General features: G+C 42.2%; 1 protein-coding gene across 1 annotated transcript in view; it reads left to right on the plus strand.

The window, feature by feature from the left end:
- Nucleotides 1-2,476: 2,476 nt before the first annotated feature.
- Nucleotides 2,477-15,999, plus strand: part of tll1 (tolloid-like 1) — a 50,308-nt gene continuing 36,785 nt past the window's right edge. The window contains exons 1-2 of the mRNA XM_056372942.1: nucleotides 2,477-2,682; nucleotides 4,531-5,011. Of these exons, the coding sequence (XP_056228917.1) occupies nucleotides 4,831-5,011 (181 nt within the window). The 5' untranslated portion in view covers nucleotides 2,477-2,682; nucleotides 4,531-4,830. The remainder of the gene's footprint in view (nucleotides 2,683-4,530; nucleotides 5,012-15,999) is intronic.

Consider the following 15,999-nt stretch of genomic DNA (forward strand, 5'->3'; position numbering starts at 1 on the left):
TATTTTGGCAAAATTATGTTTTGTATTTGGAAACAAGTACACTGAAAAATTAGTAAAATTAGTATTTTAAGAACATAGTGAGCATATGGATGAACGGCAGAGAAGTGAATTTTACTGTAGATGTTTATCTGGAGTAAAAATTGGCCATTGTAGGGATATGTTGCTACTGAGTGAACTCACTGTACAGGTACAGCAGTGTGAGAAAGTTACAAACTTTGATAACCACTTTTCAATAACTCAAAAAACTGATTTTGGACAGCGTATACCTTTTTAAGTTAAACAAGTGCAGTACAAACCTTGTGGAGTTTAGCTATACTGCATATAGAATTGATGGGAAAGTGTGTTTGAGGAAAACAAAGCTAATAATAGTGCTCCAGTACCTGCAGACCACAGCACTTGGCGGAGTCTCGAGGGGCTGCTGCTCACATTGAGGGTTCCTCCTGGTTTGTGTGTGGAGGTGTGAGTGTGTGTGCGGTCTCAGGGAGGTGGTCAGTGTGCTGGGTCAGAATGCTGGCGAGGTACTTTCACAGAGTTTCAGAGACGCACTGATCGATAAATGCTTTAAATAGGGACACAAATACCTGCACACAGCATTAATCTCAATAGCTGGATCCTATTTAAGAAGGAAGCATTTTGCTGAATAGATTGGCTGGATGGCAACCACATGCAGCTACAGTAAGTGGTTGGAGAGGCCCAAACGCCACTCAATGCCTTCCCCAGCGTTAATTAGCAAGTGCTCAGGAGGGAAATCCAGACCACAAACACACAGATACACACTGAGACACACACACAATGTGGTATTAAGGTTTTTTCGACACAGTGGCCCGAGTTTTGGTTTATTTAGTTTAATCCTCAGATTGTACACTAGTTCTGGATGCCTGTGCACACACTGACAAATAACAAACTAGACACAAGAAATGCTGCCATAACAGTAGTAACACTAACACTCAAATAACACATATTCCAAGAGGACATTAGTGTTGCTTAGGAACCCACCTAGCCACAAATAACATACAGTGTATTTAATCATTGTGTATTTATTTGATTAACTGATAAATAAAAGGCAGATGATAAGAGGTGCACCTGAGAACAGAACCAATTAAACAATTAATGAATATGAAATGAAACCTTGGAAATGAACATTTGTGAAAACAATACAAACAAAATCAAACAAAGGAAACCAATATCTTTGAAGCAACTTTCTAAATCTTTCTGAAGTGGATCATAGCATCTGTAAACAGTGACTCAACAGACTAATAAAATCACGAATCAGGGAATGTCCTTCAAAATGAAATATGGTTTGAACTCCTCGTTTTTTCCTCCGAAACCTTTTATAATCATAAGTCAAGTCAATCTTAGATCTAGCCTTTTTAATAAATGTGTTAATCTTACATGGCATATATGGCAATGTCCGTTTGTCCAGCTCTTTGTCCCAGACTGAAATATGGATTGGATGGATTGCCATGAAGTTTTGTACAGATGTTCATCGTTCCCAGAGGATGAATTCTACCGGCTTCAATGATCCCCTGACTTTTTGGTTGGCACCACCAGTAGAAATCTGATGCTTTTAGTGAACAGCTGTTTGATTAATTGCTATGACACTAGTACAAATATTCATGGTGCCCAAAGGACGGATGTCAATGACTTTGCAGATCCCAATTTTTCCTCTGGTGCCACCAGCAGGTTAATGTTCTCACTTATCCTGTAACATCTGTTTGTCGGATTGGCACATGCACTGTATCTTGGTACTTAAGCGTTACCCTGACTTTTCCTCTATAACGCCAACTTGATGTTCACATTTGTGGTTTTGAGTGAACTATTGGACACAAACTATTGGATAGATTGTAGTGACATTTGTTGAGGATAAGAATATCCCCCTCAGGATGAATATGAATAACTTTGGTGATCTCTTGACTTTTCCAGCACCACCATCAGGTCACGTTTTTATTTTGTCCAATACTTAGGATCATGAGTAAATACCTGCGGGACTAATAGTGTTCTTATCAGCCTAAGCTGTTCTTTGTGATTAGTGCCAATAAGCAAATGTTAGTATGCTACCATCCTAAACTAAGATAGTGCATATGGTAAACATTATAGTATACCTGCTAAAAAATCAATATAAACTTACACATATTTGTATATGGAAACAATGTCAACTTTCTGATCTTTGATGAGATCTGGTGATGCTCCTTTCCTTTTGTCAGTACCTCCTTCTCATAAAATGAAGGTTCACGTTGTTCAGTGTAGGTCCACACACTGCTGATTTTGCTCCAAAAATAGGTGACAAAGTGATGGTGCGTGTGTGCGTGTGTGCGTGTGCGTGTGCGTGTGTGTGTATGTGTGTGTGTGTGTGTGTGTGTGTGTGTGCGCGCACTGCCTCCAGGGGATTTGTGTCCATGGCCCGGGGCGTGTATAGTGGACAGCTTGCTGCTGGATTGATAGAGTGACGTCAGCGCGCCGCTACCTCTCCCCGAGGGCAGGATTAGTCGGGAGCAGCAGAGACAGCGCTCCGGTAATCTCCCGGTAATATATGGTGGGAGACGCGCACGTTCGGAACTGCCAGTACCGACTGATACCGGAGGCCCCCTGAGACTCCTGAGAAGATCCCTGCATTTGAAGCATGATGGGTCGCTTCATGACGCCGCAGCAAACCAACGCGCCCCGGGCAGGTAAACGCAGCAGGTAAGCTGCGGAGACGCAGGGTGAACTCGTCTCAGGAGGATTTACCTTTGCAAGGTGTTCACAGGCTGCACTGCTTGTCTGTCAACAACTGCTGCTGTTTTATTTTTACTGTGTGTGCCTGCCGTGTTAGTGCGTGTAGGTTGCACTTGGGAGATTATGGGTGGCTGTTGACAACTTTGCAGTCCGTGCAAAATTAGTAGTAAACTATTTTCTATACATTTAAACGTTTTTGGATTTATACACTTAATGTCACACGCGCACGCACACACGCACGCACACACAAACAAACAAACACACGCACACACAAACAAACACGCACACAAAAGTAGAAGTTTCTCCACCGTATTGTGGGTGTCAGTGATGCAGTGGAGGATGAACCCACATGAACTCAATTCACTCAGCTGTTGTTGACTGACCTACTGTCGGCAAGGGTATTTATGACAGATTAGAGAAGACATCATAGGTGAATCTATCTATCTATCTATCTATCTATCTATCTATCTATCTATCTATCTATCTATCTATCTATCTATCTATCTATGAAAGGCATAATGGGGAAGAAATATTTTCCAAATTAAACCGTTAAATTAACAGAAAATATAAACAAATTATATCGGTTAAACAAAACAACTTCTTTAAAGTAATTGATCAGTGATTATTTTCTGCATTTCCCGAACACTCGCTCGCTATTTGTCATAGTTAATTTTCGGCTCTATTTCTCTACCATCATACACTGTACAGTCAGGCTCCTGCACAGGAAAGGTAATATACCCGCCTGAATCATGATCTCTAAAGTCATGGTGTTAACGTGCTGAGGCCTGAGGCGCGCCTCTTTTTTACGCACAAAGCCCAATTAATCTTAATTGCTTTGAATTGCAACTAATATAACCCTAAATATTTTTCCCATCTCTCTCTTTCTAGTACAGAAAATAAGGAGAGAAGAGGGACAGTATAAGGACTGAGTTGTCACGTCATGGCCATAAAGGCTCCCTCTATAGTAGTACCTCTGGGCATTTATGGTTTGGCTGTCACCTACTTGGCACCTGCCTCTAAATAACCTGGAAACACCCACTATGCACCGGGTCTGTAAGGGCTGGTGGATACTAAAACTCACAGGCAAGTGTGTAACCGCCGTGTTACTTTTACCGCTACCGGTTTTTACTGTAAGTTCACTTTACTTAACGAATCCGTGCGAGTTGAGGTCCAATAACCTGCAATGATCAGTGCGCGCTTCCTCTGAAGTTTACGCTCGTTGTTAGGTTATCCAACTGTATGTGTCTTCCCTCTCTCTCTCGCTGTGAGTGTGTGTGTGTGTGTGTGTGTGTGTGTGTGTGTGTGTGAGAAAGAGAGAGAGAGCAATGGGGGTGGCGAGAGAGATAAAGAGTCTTTCAACATTAGATGCAGATACTCAGTGAAAAGGAACAAAAGAAGACAATTAAAGTTTCGATTCTGCGCCACTTGGGTCGAACAGTGCAGGTAGCTGTGCGTATGTGTGTGTGTGTGTGTATGTGTGTGTGTGTGTGTGTGTGTGTGTGTGTGTGTGTGTGTGTGTGTGTGTGTGTGAGAGAGAGAGAGAGAGAGAGAGTTTGTGTATGTGTTTGTAGGCGGTGCGCTAACTCGGGTTGAGAGAGACAGTACCACTACCGGACACGAGTGAGAGGGGGGGAGAGAGAGAGAGAGAGAGAGAGAGAGAGAGAGATTACACCATGCGATACAACAGTGCTGGTTGGAAGTATGCGAGGCGGATGATTCTTGTGTGAGCAGCAGACACACCGTGGTGCGTCTTTACGCTCGGAGATCATCCAGTCCTGATCCCCTCACCGTTTCTCTCTCTTGTTTGTCCCACAGCAGCCTCACCTGCAAAGCCACAGCGGAGGACAGCGGAGCTCCTCAGCGGACACTTTGCTGACCGAGAGGCACCGGGCGGGCAGACAGATACCTCAGTGTACTTTTACCATGGAGGAGAGCCCGGCAGAGTAACTTCCAGCAGCCTACAGTATCCACAGCCAGACTGTCAGAGAGGACACCGATCTTCACAATGACCCGTTAAATTCCTGCTGCCGATGCTTTCTTTAGAGAGTGGATTGACCATCTCCTAACAGCAGAGGAGACGAGCAGAGGCCTTTATTCGTTTATTTCAGTCTTCAGATGGACCGAGTGCCCTCGGCACTGGCCGCTAAGATGCGCTGGATCACGCTGATGCTTGCCGGCTTGACTTTCTGGGGCAAAGTGACTATTTCTAACTGTTTCGACTACGATGAGCCAGACTATGACTATTATGAAGAGGAGAGAGCGGAGACCATTGACTACAAAGACCCATGCAAAGCCGGTGAGTCCCGTATTTACTCTTTTTTCATTTTTAGTTATTTGAAAAAATTGGTATTTTTGCGCGCCCGGTCACTGATCCCTCTTACCGAGCGCAGTGGCCCTGAGATGGCACGTGTATGAGTGTGAGAGAGATGACAGCGCGCGCCCATGTGTGTGTGTGCACCGGTCCAGATGTCCCTCTATCCCCAACCTTCATAACCAATAAGTCAGTGTCTGTGGTGATCCTGTGGGTGGATGCCACGTGCAGCCCGGTGGCAGTCCACACTTTTCACTGCATGCACGCACATTCAGCGCGTGCGACACTTGTAAGCAAAATTTTGGTTCTGATAGTGGCAGAATGTAAATGGACAGGCTATGCATGCGCGTGTAAGTGTGTGTCTGTGTGTTTGCTTGTATCCAGATGTTAAATCAACCATCAACAAAGATGAGAAACAGCTGGACTTAACTGTACCAAAACATGCGCTGATGCTCTCTCTCTCTCTCCCACACACACACACACACACACACACACACACACACACACACACACACACACACACACACATTGTGATAAAATCTTTTCAGGACATTTAATGGCAAGCTGGCAGCTGTTTGGTCTCATAAGACATACAGTAAATGTGTGTGTGCCTGCGTGTCTTTGTGTATACATGTGTGAAGCAACATCCTTGCAGTTACATTATAATATGTCCATTGTGTGAGAAACTGCCCACACTGTTTTAAAGTGCTTCAAATAACTAAAAAATGTAGTTTTTTTCCTCAGTATATTATAGATTTTATAGGTGTGTGTCATGCGCAGTGTCTTTGTACACTCCACCCAAATGAACTCATACTTTCAACACAAAGCCTGGAGATTCACTCAAGATTTTACACAGTCCTTGAATTAAAGTGACCTTTCTTTACATCTTTAGCAGACACTGTATGTCCCGATTGGATGGTTTGGTGTTATTTAACTTAGTCTGCCTAGGGCTGGGTAAATCTGAAATGTTTTACAAAGGTGTGATACAATACCTGAGTTTCTGTAATGGCACCAGAACAATAGTTTTTCCAATATCTTAAATCAGTACTTTATTACCATAACGATTTAAGAATCCTTTTTGAATTTAATGAAATGTGTGAAACTTCCCAGTGCATCACTGTGTTTTGTCTCAGCGTGCTCAGCTATACAAGCATTTTGCGACAATGTGTCATGATTTAGATCAGGAAATATCAGCCCAAATAAATAAACAAGACCAAAAATTTGAACAAACATTCAATGTCAACTTTTGATACTGGACATGTTACATCACATGTTAGGTAGAGGAATCCTCTCCTCTCCTCTCCTCTCCTCTCCTCTCCTCTCCTGTGTGCAAGAGAGTTGCAAGGGAAATATTGCTGTGTTGTAAGACCAGTAAGCATCTTCTTAAGTCTGGGTTCTTGTTTTGGTTACACCCGTTTTGACTTGGCGTGTCCATGTGCATATGTGATTGCGTACACGTACATTCATGGGTGTTTTAATGGGACTTAATGTTGTCTGTGATGACACGTTGGACTGATAAGAACTCCACCCAGAGCACTGCGTGTCCACACACTGACCAACACGCATTCCTTACATACCAAATACACAAACCTGACAACCCTGGACACTGGCCAGTGTGTGTGTGTGTGTGTGTGTGTGTGTGTGTGTGTTTGCTCATGTGTATGTTACAGTGATCTCTGTGTGGGTGATTTTTATGTTGATACTGCAGTCCCATGACTCTGTGGCTTTTAGTTATGCTAAGAACTTACCGTGTGTGTGTGTGTGTGTGTGTGTGTGTGTGTGTGTGTGTGTGTGTGAGAGTGTGTATATGTTTGGATGGGAGCCTGGCAGGTTACAGGGAGACAGTCAGTCTACATATATTTGAGTAACTGAGCGACTCTTGTAGGTTAAAAAAACGAAGTGAGAAAACACACACAGTGTTTTTATTTGCTGGAAATATCAGTGGACATAAGGAATGCATTTACAGTGGCAAGAAAAAGTAAGTGAATTGGAATTACCTGAATTAGAATCACCTGCATTTTTATATAAATTTGTTTTAAAATGGGGTCAGGTCTTCGTCTACGTTATAATTATGAACATACACAACCTATTGCAAAATGTTTGTATTGTTCTTTGTCCATATTGAAAACATCATTCAAACATTCACAGTGTAGGCTGGAAAAAGTAAGTGAACCCCTCGGCTAATTACGTCAACAGAAAATAATTGGAGACAGGAGTTATCAAACCTGGAGATGAACCAGTGGAACCTGATTGGACGTCTTGGCTGGAGCTACTTTGACTTTTACAAAAACACTCAACATTTTGAGTTTTCTGTTCACAACAAAACACACAGCTTCTGTTGTGAAACATGCCTCGGCAAAAATAAATCGCCCAGCCTAAAGGCCAATTCATACTTCTGCGTTGAATTGATGCCGTAGGTACGGTAAAAGGTATGGCATACCCACCGCCGTAGCCTGATGTGCACCTCCCTAGAAATGTAACTGCATGTCGTGCCGACGCAGACTGCAGCAACTGTGATTGGTCAGCTTGGTCGCATGTCTTGTCCATGTATCTCAGTGGCCAGACAAGCACAGAAAGCACATCCTCCCCCTGCCTCAATCAGTATACCATACATTACATTTACTTCGACGTGCTCTCTATTTTCTGCATTGCAGTATTTTCAGTAAAAGTAACTGTTGTTCAACATTACTAGCTTCAACTCCAACATGATGTTTCAATTGCCATTGTTTGAAGTACACACACACAGTGGCATAAACCCCACAGCCAAATAGATTTTTGACGGTGTAATCGCAGAGCACCTTGTAATTCCACAATGCTACTGGGAAAATGTTTTGTGGACTGCACTATGAATGGCGTACAAAGGGAACATCACACCATCATTAAAACATCATCCCAAAGGTGAAGTGCAGTGGAAGGAAGCATCATGATTTGGGGCTGCTTTGCTGCCTCTGGGCCTGGACAGCTGGACAGGGTGCTTGTCTACCCGTTGAAGCTCAGGAGAAGCTCGGTGATGCAGCAGAAACATGACCCGCAATATCCAAATTAATCTAATACAGACTGACTCAAAAACTGAGAAAAAAATCCACCTGGTGGAGTCAGAGCCCAGACCTTGACTTAGCAGAGATGCTGTGGAATGACCTGAAGAGAAATGTTCACACCAGACATCCTGAGCTGAAGCAGCTCTATAAGGAAGAAAATTCCTCTTAAACATTGTGCTGGTCTGATCAGCAACTACTGTAAGCACTTGTTTTAGGTTATTGGTTAGATTGAGATCAGATCACAGTTTATGGCCAATTAATGCAGGAAACCTGGCAATTCCAAGGAGTTCACATACTGAATGCTGACATGCTTAGATTTCTCGCAGCAAATGACCACACATGAGAATCCCATTTTAAAGAGATCTCCATAATTGACACCTGTTTCTGAGTTTTTATTTTTTAGTAAAATCATGTGTGCATGTTTAATGGAACCCTTTACTTTTTTTCAGGCCTTGTTTTGCCTTTTCTGGATATTTATACAACCAATAACTCAGAGAACGAGAAGGAGAGGGGTGGGGGGGGGGACAACAACATGCGGCAAAGGTCCCTGTCTGGACTTGAACGGGGAACATCAGTGTTACATGGTACGAATGTTTTGTTCAGATTAAATGCAAATCAAACGACTGCCTCCATTTATTCATGCCAGTTGGAATGTTTGAGCGCAGTCTGTGCTTTTACAGCAACAACCGAGGGACATGTTCCCTGATCGACTGTATGGACATTTGCTGTAGCTACTGTACCGAACAACATGCACATCTGTGTGCGAGACACATTTCAAAACTTTTATTCTAACACTTTTAGTTTTGCTGCTGTTGCTGTACATTAGTGGAGTCGTACACATCAGGATAGTAACTGATGTGTCTCTTTAGTCTTCATGGCAGTTCACACCACCTGGATCAAATCTACCTGTTTGCATCTTTAAATTAAGTTCTTATGCATTTGTGGCATCTCTAATTTTCATCTTGTGCTCAGTCTAAATTCCCCAGCAGACAAATGGGCTTTCAGAATTTACCTAATATTCATTTCATTTTCATTCACCTTAATCACTTTTGTCTTCTCCTCACATTTTCTTCTTGACAAGCTTCTGAATGAGGTGAATTTAGTCGATGTTATGGAGTTTTTGGTCCGATCACAGGGTCCTTATCTGCTGCTTGAGTTTGCTCAATTTCCATGGAACTGTAGAGATGGAAACTTTCCATGATTCCATTTCCATGACGTCTCATGTCGACTTAAAAGTTAAGACACATTCAGCTCCTTTCTTGATATTGGAAATATTTAAGAAATCAGCAGTCAGTTTGATAGTGGAGTAATCGCTTAATTTGCTCCACCATATTAGGCAAATATTTCCTGATAACAGCGTCTCACGTGTGAGGATGTGCTTATTCATCTATTTTGAAAAATGACAAATTGCAAATTAAATTGGGCTCTGGGGACTTGTAATGGTTGTTTTGAATATTTTTTTTTTCATTTTTCCATGAATATGTTCTCAATTTACATATAGATACATAACAGCTCACCTGATCATCACTGCATCGCTCTCATATACCATCTTACATGCATGCCACATCTACACAACCTTGTCCGACCACCCCTACACAAAAGGGAAGATATAACAAAAGTAAACATAAGGTGCCTATTTTTTATCATCTATCTTTTAGGTACGTATATGTCACATCTACATGCACATACACAGACACAAACTTCCAGCATTTAAGATATGCATGCACAAATGCATCAAGCAGAGTCTGTACATGCACACTTATGGATTTGTAAATTTATAGATGTCTGTGGATTTACATCCAAAAGTATTTTCACTATTTTCTGAACAGATTAACCAGTAGTGGAAGTAATAATTAGTTCCATCCTTATCATCAACCCATACATGTGCCAGTGTATAAAGATTTGGTGGCTGTGTCTTTGTGTGTGTCTGTGTCGCTTGTAAGAAGTGGAAGCGCGGCTCATTCCAGGCCTGACCCTGTGGCATCAGTCTGAGTAGTTGGTATTCCGCCTCCTGTTTTTGCTGGGAAAACACAAGGGGAATATTTGGCTGGCTGCTTATCTCCTCCGAGTCCCGCGCTGGTAGACAGGAGAACACACACTTCCAGGCCTTTGTGAAGTGATTTCCCTATGCGAACACACACAGGCACACATACGCACACATTTGATGCACACACACACGCAGAGCTCCCTCCATTCACCCGCGCTTATCTCTTCCTGGTTGTCTGCATCCTGCTACTCAGCTGGAGATGACACACACGCGTGCGCACATACACACACACGCACACAGTCATACAGATGTGCACGGGTTCCTACGCTCACTCAAGAGTCATTCATGCTTCCTTCCAAATCACTGTTCTCATAAAATGCTCACACACACAGAGCGAAAGCTAAACAAACCTCGGTGTTCGAATGAAGCCGGGGGGGGGGGGCGGCTCTTCGGGAATGACCCGAGAGACCAACTACTTGTTCTCTTCTTCAAATACAATCGTGGTGTATCATAGGAATGTATAGTAACAGTATTTAAAACACATAATGTACATTTTGTCATGGACTCACATCTCTGAGCCCAGATGTTACAGCCCAGTACTTAGCCCAGCCCAGTAGTTGACACTGCAACAGGGGAGGAGTTTTTGCAATTTTGGCAACAATTGGATAAGAAATTTGCATGTGAGCTATAATGATTTCAAAGAAAATTTAAAAATGGTGGCCAATGTTTTGTTAGGTTAAGTTGTGACTCTAAATTGCCTGTAGCTCAGCATCAGTTGGAATAGGCTCCAGCCTCCCTGTGACCCTCAAGGATCAGTGGGTATACCGGATGGATGGATGGATGGATGGATGGGTGGATGGGTGGGTGGTTGTGTTGGTGGGTGGTGGTTTGTGCTGTTCATTGTCCACTGCCTTGGAGTTTTGATTCAGAGGCAACAGTAATGATGTGACATGACTGCAATACATTTTACCCAAACTCTGGGGTTTCCACACCGGGGTTGGAGAGTCAGGGAAAGAGTTAATAGTAATTTAATATGAAGTTCATGAGCACTTAAGTAACATTATATCACAGTTTCCTTGTGAAGCTTGAAGCAGGACCTTCCACTTAAGGGACGACCTCCGCCCTGCTGCCTACATGAAGTGGTTCACGTCAGCTGAAGCTCATTCTGATGAGATGTGCAGATAAAATTCAGCTGTTTATTCTTAAAGACATTGTTACAGCTTCATGACGGAGGCTCCATGTCTCAATCAGTGACTCCATATATGTGCCCAGGTAGTTAGTTAAAACATCAGATTTAAGGAACCGTTTTAAAGTCTATAGCTTTTGAAGGCAAGAAGACCATCAGACCACCAACTTCAATGTGAGTGTTTAAACAGATGCACTGTGGTGTTTGTTTCTTCGCAGTTTGATGGATAAATTTATACCTATGGTTGTTTGAATGATAAAAACACCATGAATCTTCATCAGATGCCACATTGTCTGTGTACAAACTGTTTAAAGGTGCAGATTTAACACAAAACAAACATTTTTGCCTTGAGTTATTTGCTCTAATTCCACCACATGAGTGTTTTTGCAGTCCGTGTTTACTTTCCACAGAGTTGGCAACAGAGGTGTTGGTGTCACAGCTCAGGTATTCTCCTCTTCTTTCTCTAGTCTGTACTTAATGATTATGTGGAGTCATGCAGTGCTGTGATGAACACACATTTTTAGCTCAAGTTGAAAGATTTCAAACTCACGCATCGTTGCCTCAGTTTGTGCCGTAGAGCGAATCTGCACATGTTCATGTGAACGCGTCTTTGTTTACTTTACACATGTGCACCACAAAATTGACTTTGCATTCAGGCTGAACTTTCCTTCATAAGTTCAAAAAGTAAATGAAAAGTGAGAAAGTACATTTAGATTCTAGACTGTACAGTATGCCTCATAAATGATGGGTTAAAATATAAACATGTTTGTGATAACACTATGTGAACTGTATCCAGAGGTTTTTTTTTGATATTGTGAGTGAGATCTGATGTTGGGTCACTAAAGTAGGATGTAGACTGTGGGATGTTTTATCTATGAGCTTCACTATGTTTGAAAACAGAAAATGAAGTCAAGGAAATCTTCAAACAAACACAAACACACAACCAGATTTAGCTGTTTTCTGGATTCAGGTGTGACTTTAGTAACCGTCAGGTGGTCTTCCAGTTGTTTCGATAGTTTAACTAAGTGCATCTTAAACAGGTGTATGTGTGTGTGCCTGTGCCCATCTACACTTTATGTGCGCTTTGGGCTTTTCAGTCAGAGACTGAAGCCCACCATGTCGTGACAGTGAGCTGCAGCTACTGTTCACCCCTTCCCCCATTCCTCGGTAGGAAGGAAACTAGAGCAATGTGTGTATGTATGTGTGTTTGACACTGTGGCTGCGTTCTGTGTGTGTGTTAGTGAGAGAGAGAGCGGTCTCACTCATATTATATTAAACAGGATTTTCCCGAGCAGAGTGCTCCTGCCACTGAGCTTCCGAAGTCTTCCTCAGGATTCCCGCCTCAGCACAAACTCTGCGGCCGTGCTGAGAGCCGACTGTTTGTTTTGGAGCGTCATTGTTCCGGAGCTGCAGAAGCCATGAGTCAGCACCGCCGTCACTCCGCCCACCTGCCTCGCATTGCTCAATTATTAAATGTCTGGGTGCTTTTATGTCACCTAGCTTTTCCTGATGGTATTTATAGCAGCAAAACTCATTCGCAAACAACCATTATTGGCTGAGGAAAAGCCACTGTCTCCTTACAGTCAAACTATTTTTTAAGCTATTCCAAGTATTGTTGGAGCTCAGCTGTGACGCAGAGCTACACACTTTTAGCTAGGTCCTCCACGTCATTTAACTCATATAGAAGCTAACGTTTGTGTAGGAACAAGCCTTAATTGAGTGTGAGGTAAAAATGTGCAAAAAGATGTATGTACAGTTGACGCACATCAACCAAACAACGGCTGCTGGCCATAATATTTTAAATATTTTTTAAGTTTTCCTTTTGAAATTGCTTTATCTATGTACATAATTACAGAAAAACACCTGGCAAGAAACGACTGCAGCTTAACAAGTCAACAAGTTTCCAACTGTTGGATCTTGACAGTGGTGTGTTACACCTGTGGGTTACACCTGTTCTTTACATTTAATGTGCAAGCATGCAAAGTTTGCAGACAGTATAGCACAGAAAGAGCATTGCGTCTGAATGTAAACAATGTATCACTAGATGAATTTTGATACAGACTCAAAGATAAAGAGAAACAAAGCAGAGCCAAGAGAAAGAGAACATTTTCCTCTGTATTGAGGTAACATTATGTATGTGCGTGCGGCTTATGTTGTGCTTTTGATTGAAGAAGGCACAACTCTAAAACAAATACAAGCATGTGGCCGCTTAACAAGGTTTCTTAACCATAACATCGTGATTAACCATTTATGATTAGTGCCATCTTATTACCACAGAAAATGTCTATTTTGTCTGACAATCATCGGTATAACAATTCAGCAATTCATACTGTCAAATGAAATGTCGTAGTCCGCAGCACACGCAACCACTGGCGCCCTGCCTTATGTCGTATCATACAGCCGGCGATGAAAGCCTTTTTCACCAAAGACATTTTTGCATTTCACATTCGATTTAGGTGTTGACACTTAGGTCACTTGAACAGAACGAAGCTATCATTAATGTTATTCAGTAACACCTGTGCTTGTCTGCTGTGAAAAAGGTCTGTTGTGAGTGAAAGAACTTCCTGACCAGCTGTAAGAAAAATATCCAAATCCAATGTCACTGAATGATATCTGTGTAGACTGAAAGAATCTTCTTGTTGAAGCAAACCTTTCGCCAACAGTTTGAATCTGGTTAAGTGTCACACAGATGTGTCACATTTCATCTCCTAACTTGGTTTATTCTCTGTAATCTGAAACTCACTCCTCACAATGAGTGAAGACACGCAGTCACACCTGATGCACCAATTGGATGACTTACAGAGCAGAACTGTCTTCCATCTTCACAAAAATAACTCCCTTACATAAGTTTAATTTGATCTTCGTACCTGTTAGAGCTTGTTGACGAGCTGTGCCGCTAGGTGCACACCCAGGGCACCCTGATGGTAAATCGAGACATGATCGTGTCCCGTCACAATGTCTGGCCAAACCCATGACCTGCTGGAGAAGAATCTCAGTGTCACAGTAATGTGATTAGGAGGTTACACCAGTGCTGTGTGTGTGTGTGTGTGTGTGTGTGTGTGTGTGTGTGTGTGTGTGTGTGTGTGTGTGTGTGTGTGTGTGTGTGTGTGTGTGTGTGTGTGTGTGTGTGTGTGTGTGTGTGTTGTGTGTGTGTGTGTGTGTGTGTGTGTGTGTGTGTGTGTCATATGATATTATGTTATTTTGTCTCATACCGAACATTTCTTTGCCTGTTATCCCCTTCAGTTTACGTGGCGGAGCACTGTTTAAATGTGTAGTTCTTTTGAAGTCGCAGATGTTCTTTTTACTTTGGCCTGAATATTATAATTATCTACATTTTATTTCAGTTACAGTACAACACAGAGACTGTTTTTTGGTTTTTTTTTCGCAAAATAACCCACTAGGCACACTATAGCCTACTTTGCCTCTGATGTTTTTGGTCGAGAGCAGTTTTATTAATTTATACTTAAAAAGATGAATAGTCTGATGACAATATATTCCTGTTATTGGATTTGTTTATGATCAGTCTGGGCTTTATTTCCGGGTCGTTTGAGATGTCCAGTTGTTCGCCTGACTGCTCTACCATCTGTTTTTATCTGTGTTCATGCATGAACAAACTTTGCCTACCCTAGTCTGCAGACAAACACACACACACACACACACACACACACACACACACACACACACACACACACACACACACACACACACACACACACACACACACACACACACACACACACACACACCTGGAGGTAAACACAGGGATGTGTCAGTGTAAGGTGTGTAATTGGGTCTTTGGCAGTGTCTGGAACTGTGTTTAAGCCAGTAAAAAACATATGATTAGTGTTTGTTTCAGGGTTTCTGGACTCGTGACATCACAGACACACTATCCTTAACTCCTCAGATGCACTCTGAACATCTGCTAAAGAAAAATGGTGATAAAAGTCAAGCTTGTCCATGTTACTAGTGATTTGTTAAGTTTGTTATTATTGTGGTTTCAGTTAATTTGCCGTCTTCAGTCTTTCATGCTCACTCTCTTTTGTTCATGATTATTTCATCTTATGTCACAGACATTGAGATGATCTCTTTCTTTCTGTCTCTCTATTACACTCATACTTGCAGGAGGGTGGGGGTGTGAACTTTTTGAACTTGGACTAAGCTTCTACATTTTTGAGTTTTTTTCTCTCAAAGCACATTTCTGACCAGTGACACTACCGACTCCAGCATCTCTTCACATTCCAACACCTTACAAAGCGTCGTAGCACATCATTATTCCATCGTCACAAAGCAAAATATAAACTGTAATCTCAGTTTAAAGTGATAGTTTCCTCCACAATGGACAATAGAGGCTGTGGACAGCTTGGTTTCACAGCAGTTATTTTGGATTCCAGGAGCGATAAAACATTCATAGAAACCACTCATGTGGCATCATTCAGCTCAGTATCCCCACGATTTGGTAACCGTGACTTTGTACGTCCAGTTCCAACGTGCCAAAGCAGAGAGTAGTGCTCTCTTCATGGAGATTAGGGGTGTTAGAGCAGTGTTCAGCGCATGAGGTAACAGATCTGCAATCAGCGTTCACCTTTAACTGTAACCCTGACCTTTCCCTAACTTTAACCACACTGCAGTTTCCATGTGCACATGTTGGGAAAAGTGATGATTGGAAAAAAAAAGTTGGCATTGGTCATAAAAAAACAATGTCATTATCATAATCGAGGAATCCACAGAGTTGCTAGATATCACTGTTCTTTCCTGGTGAAAG

This window comes from Seriola aureovittata, chromosome 3 (assembly GCF_021018895.1).
Source record: "Seriola aureovittata isolate HTS-2021-v1 ecotype China chromosome 3, ASM2101889v1, whole genome shotgun sequence".
NCBI lineage: Eukaryota > Metazoa > Chordata > Actinopteri > Carangiformes > Carangidae > Seriola > Seriola aureovittata.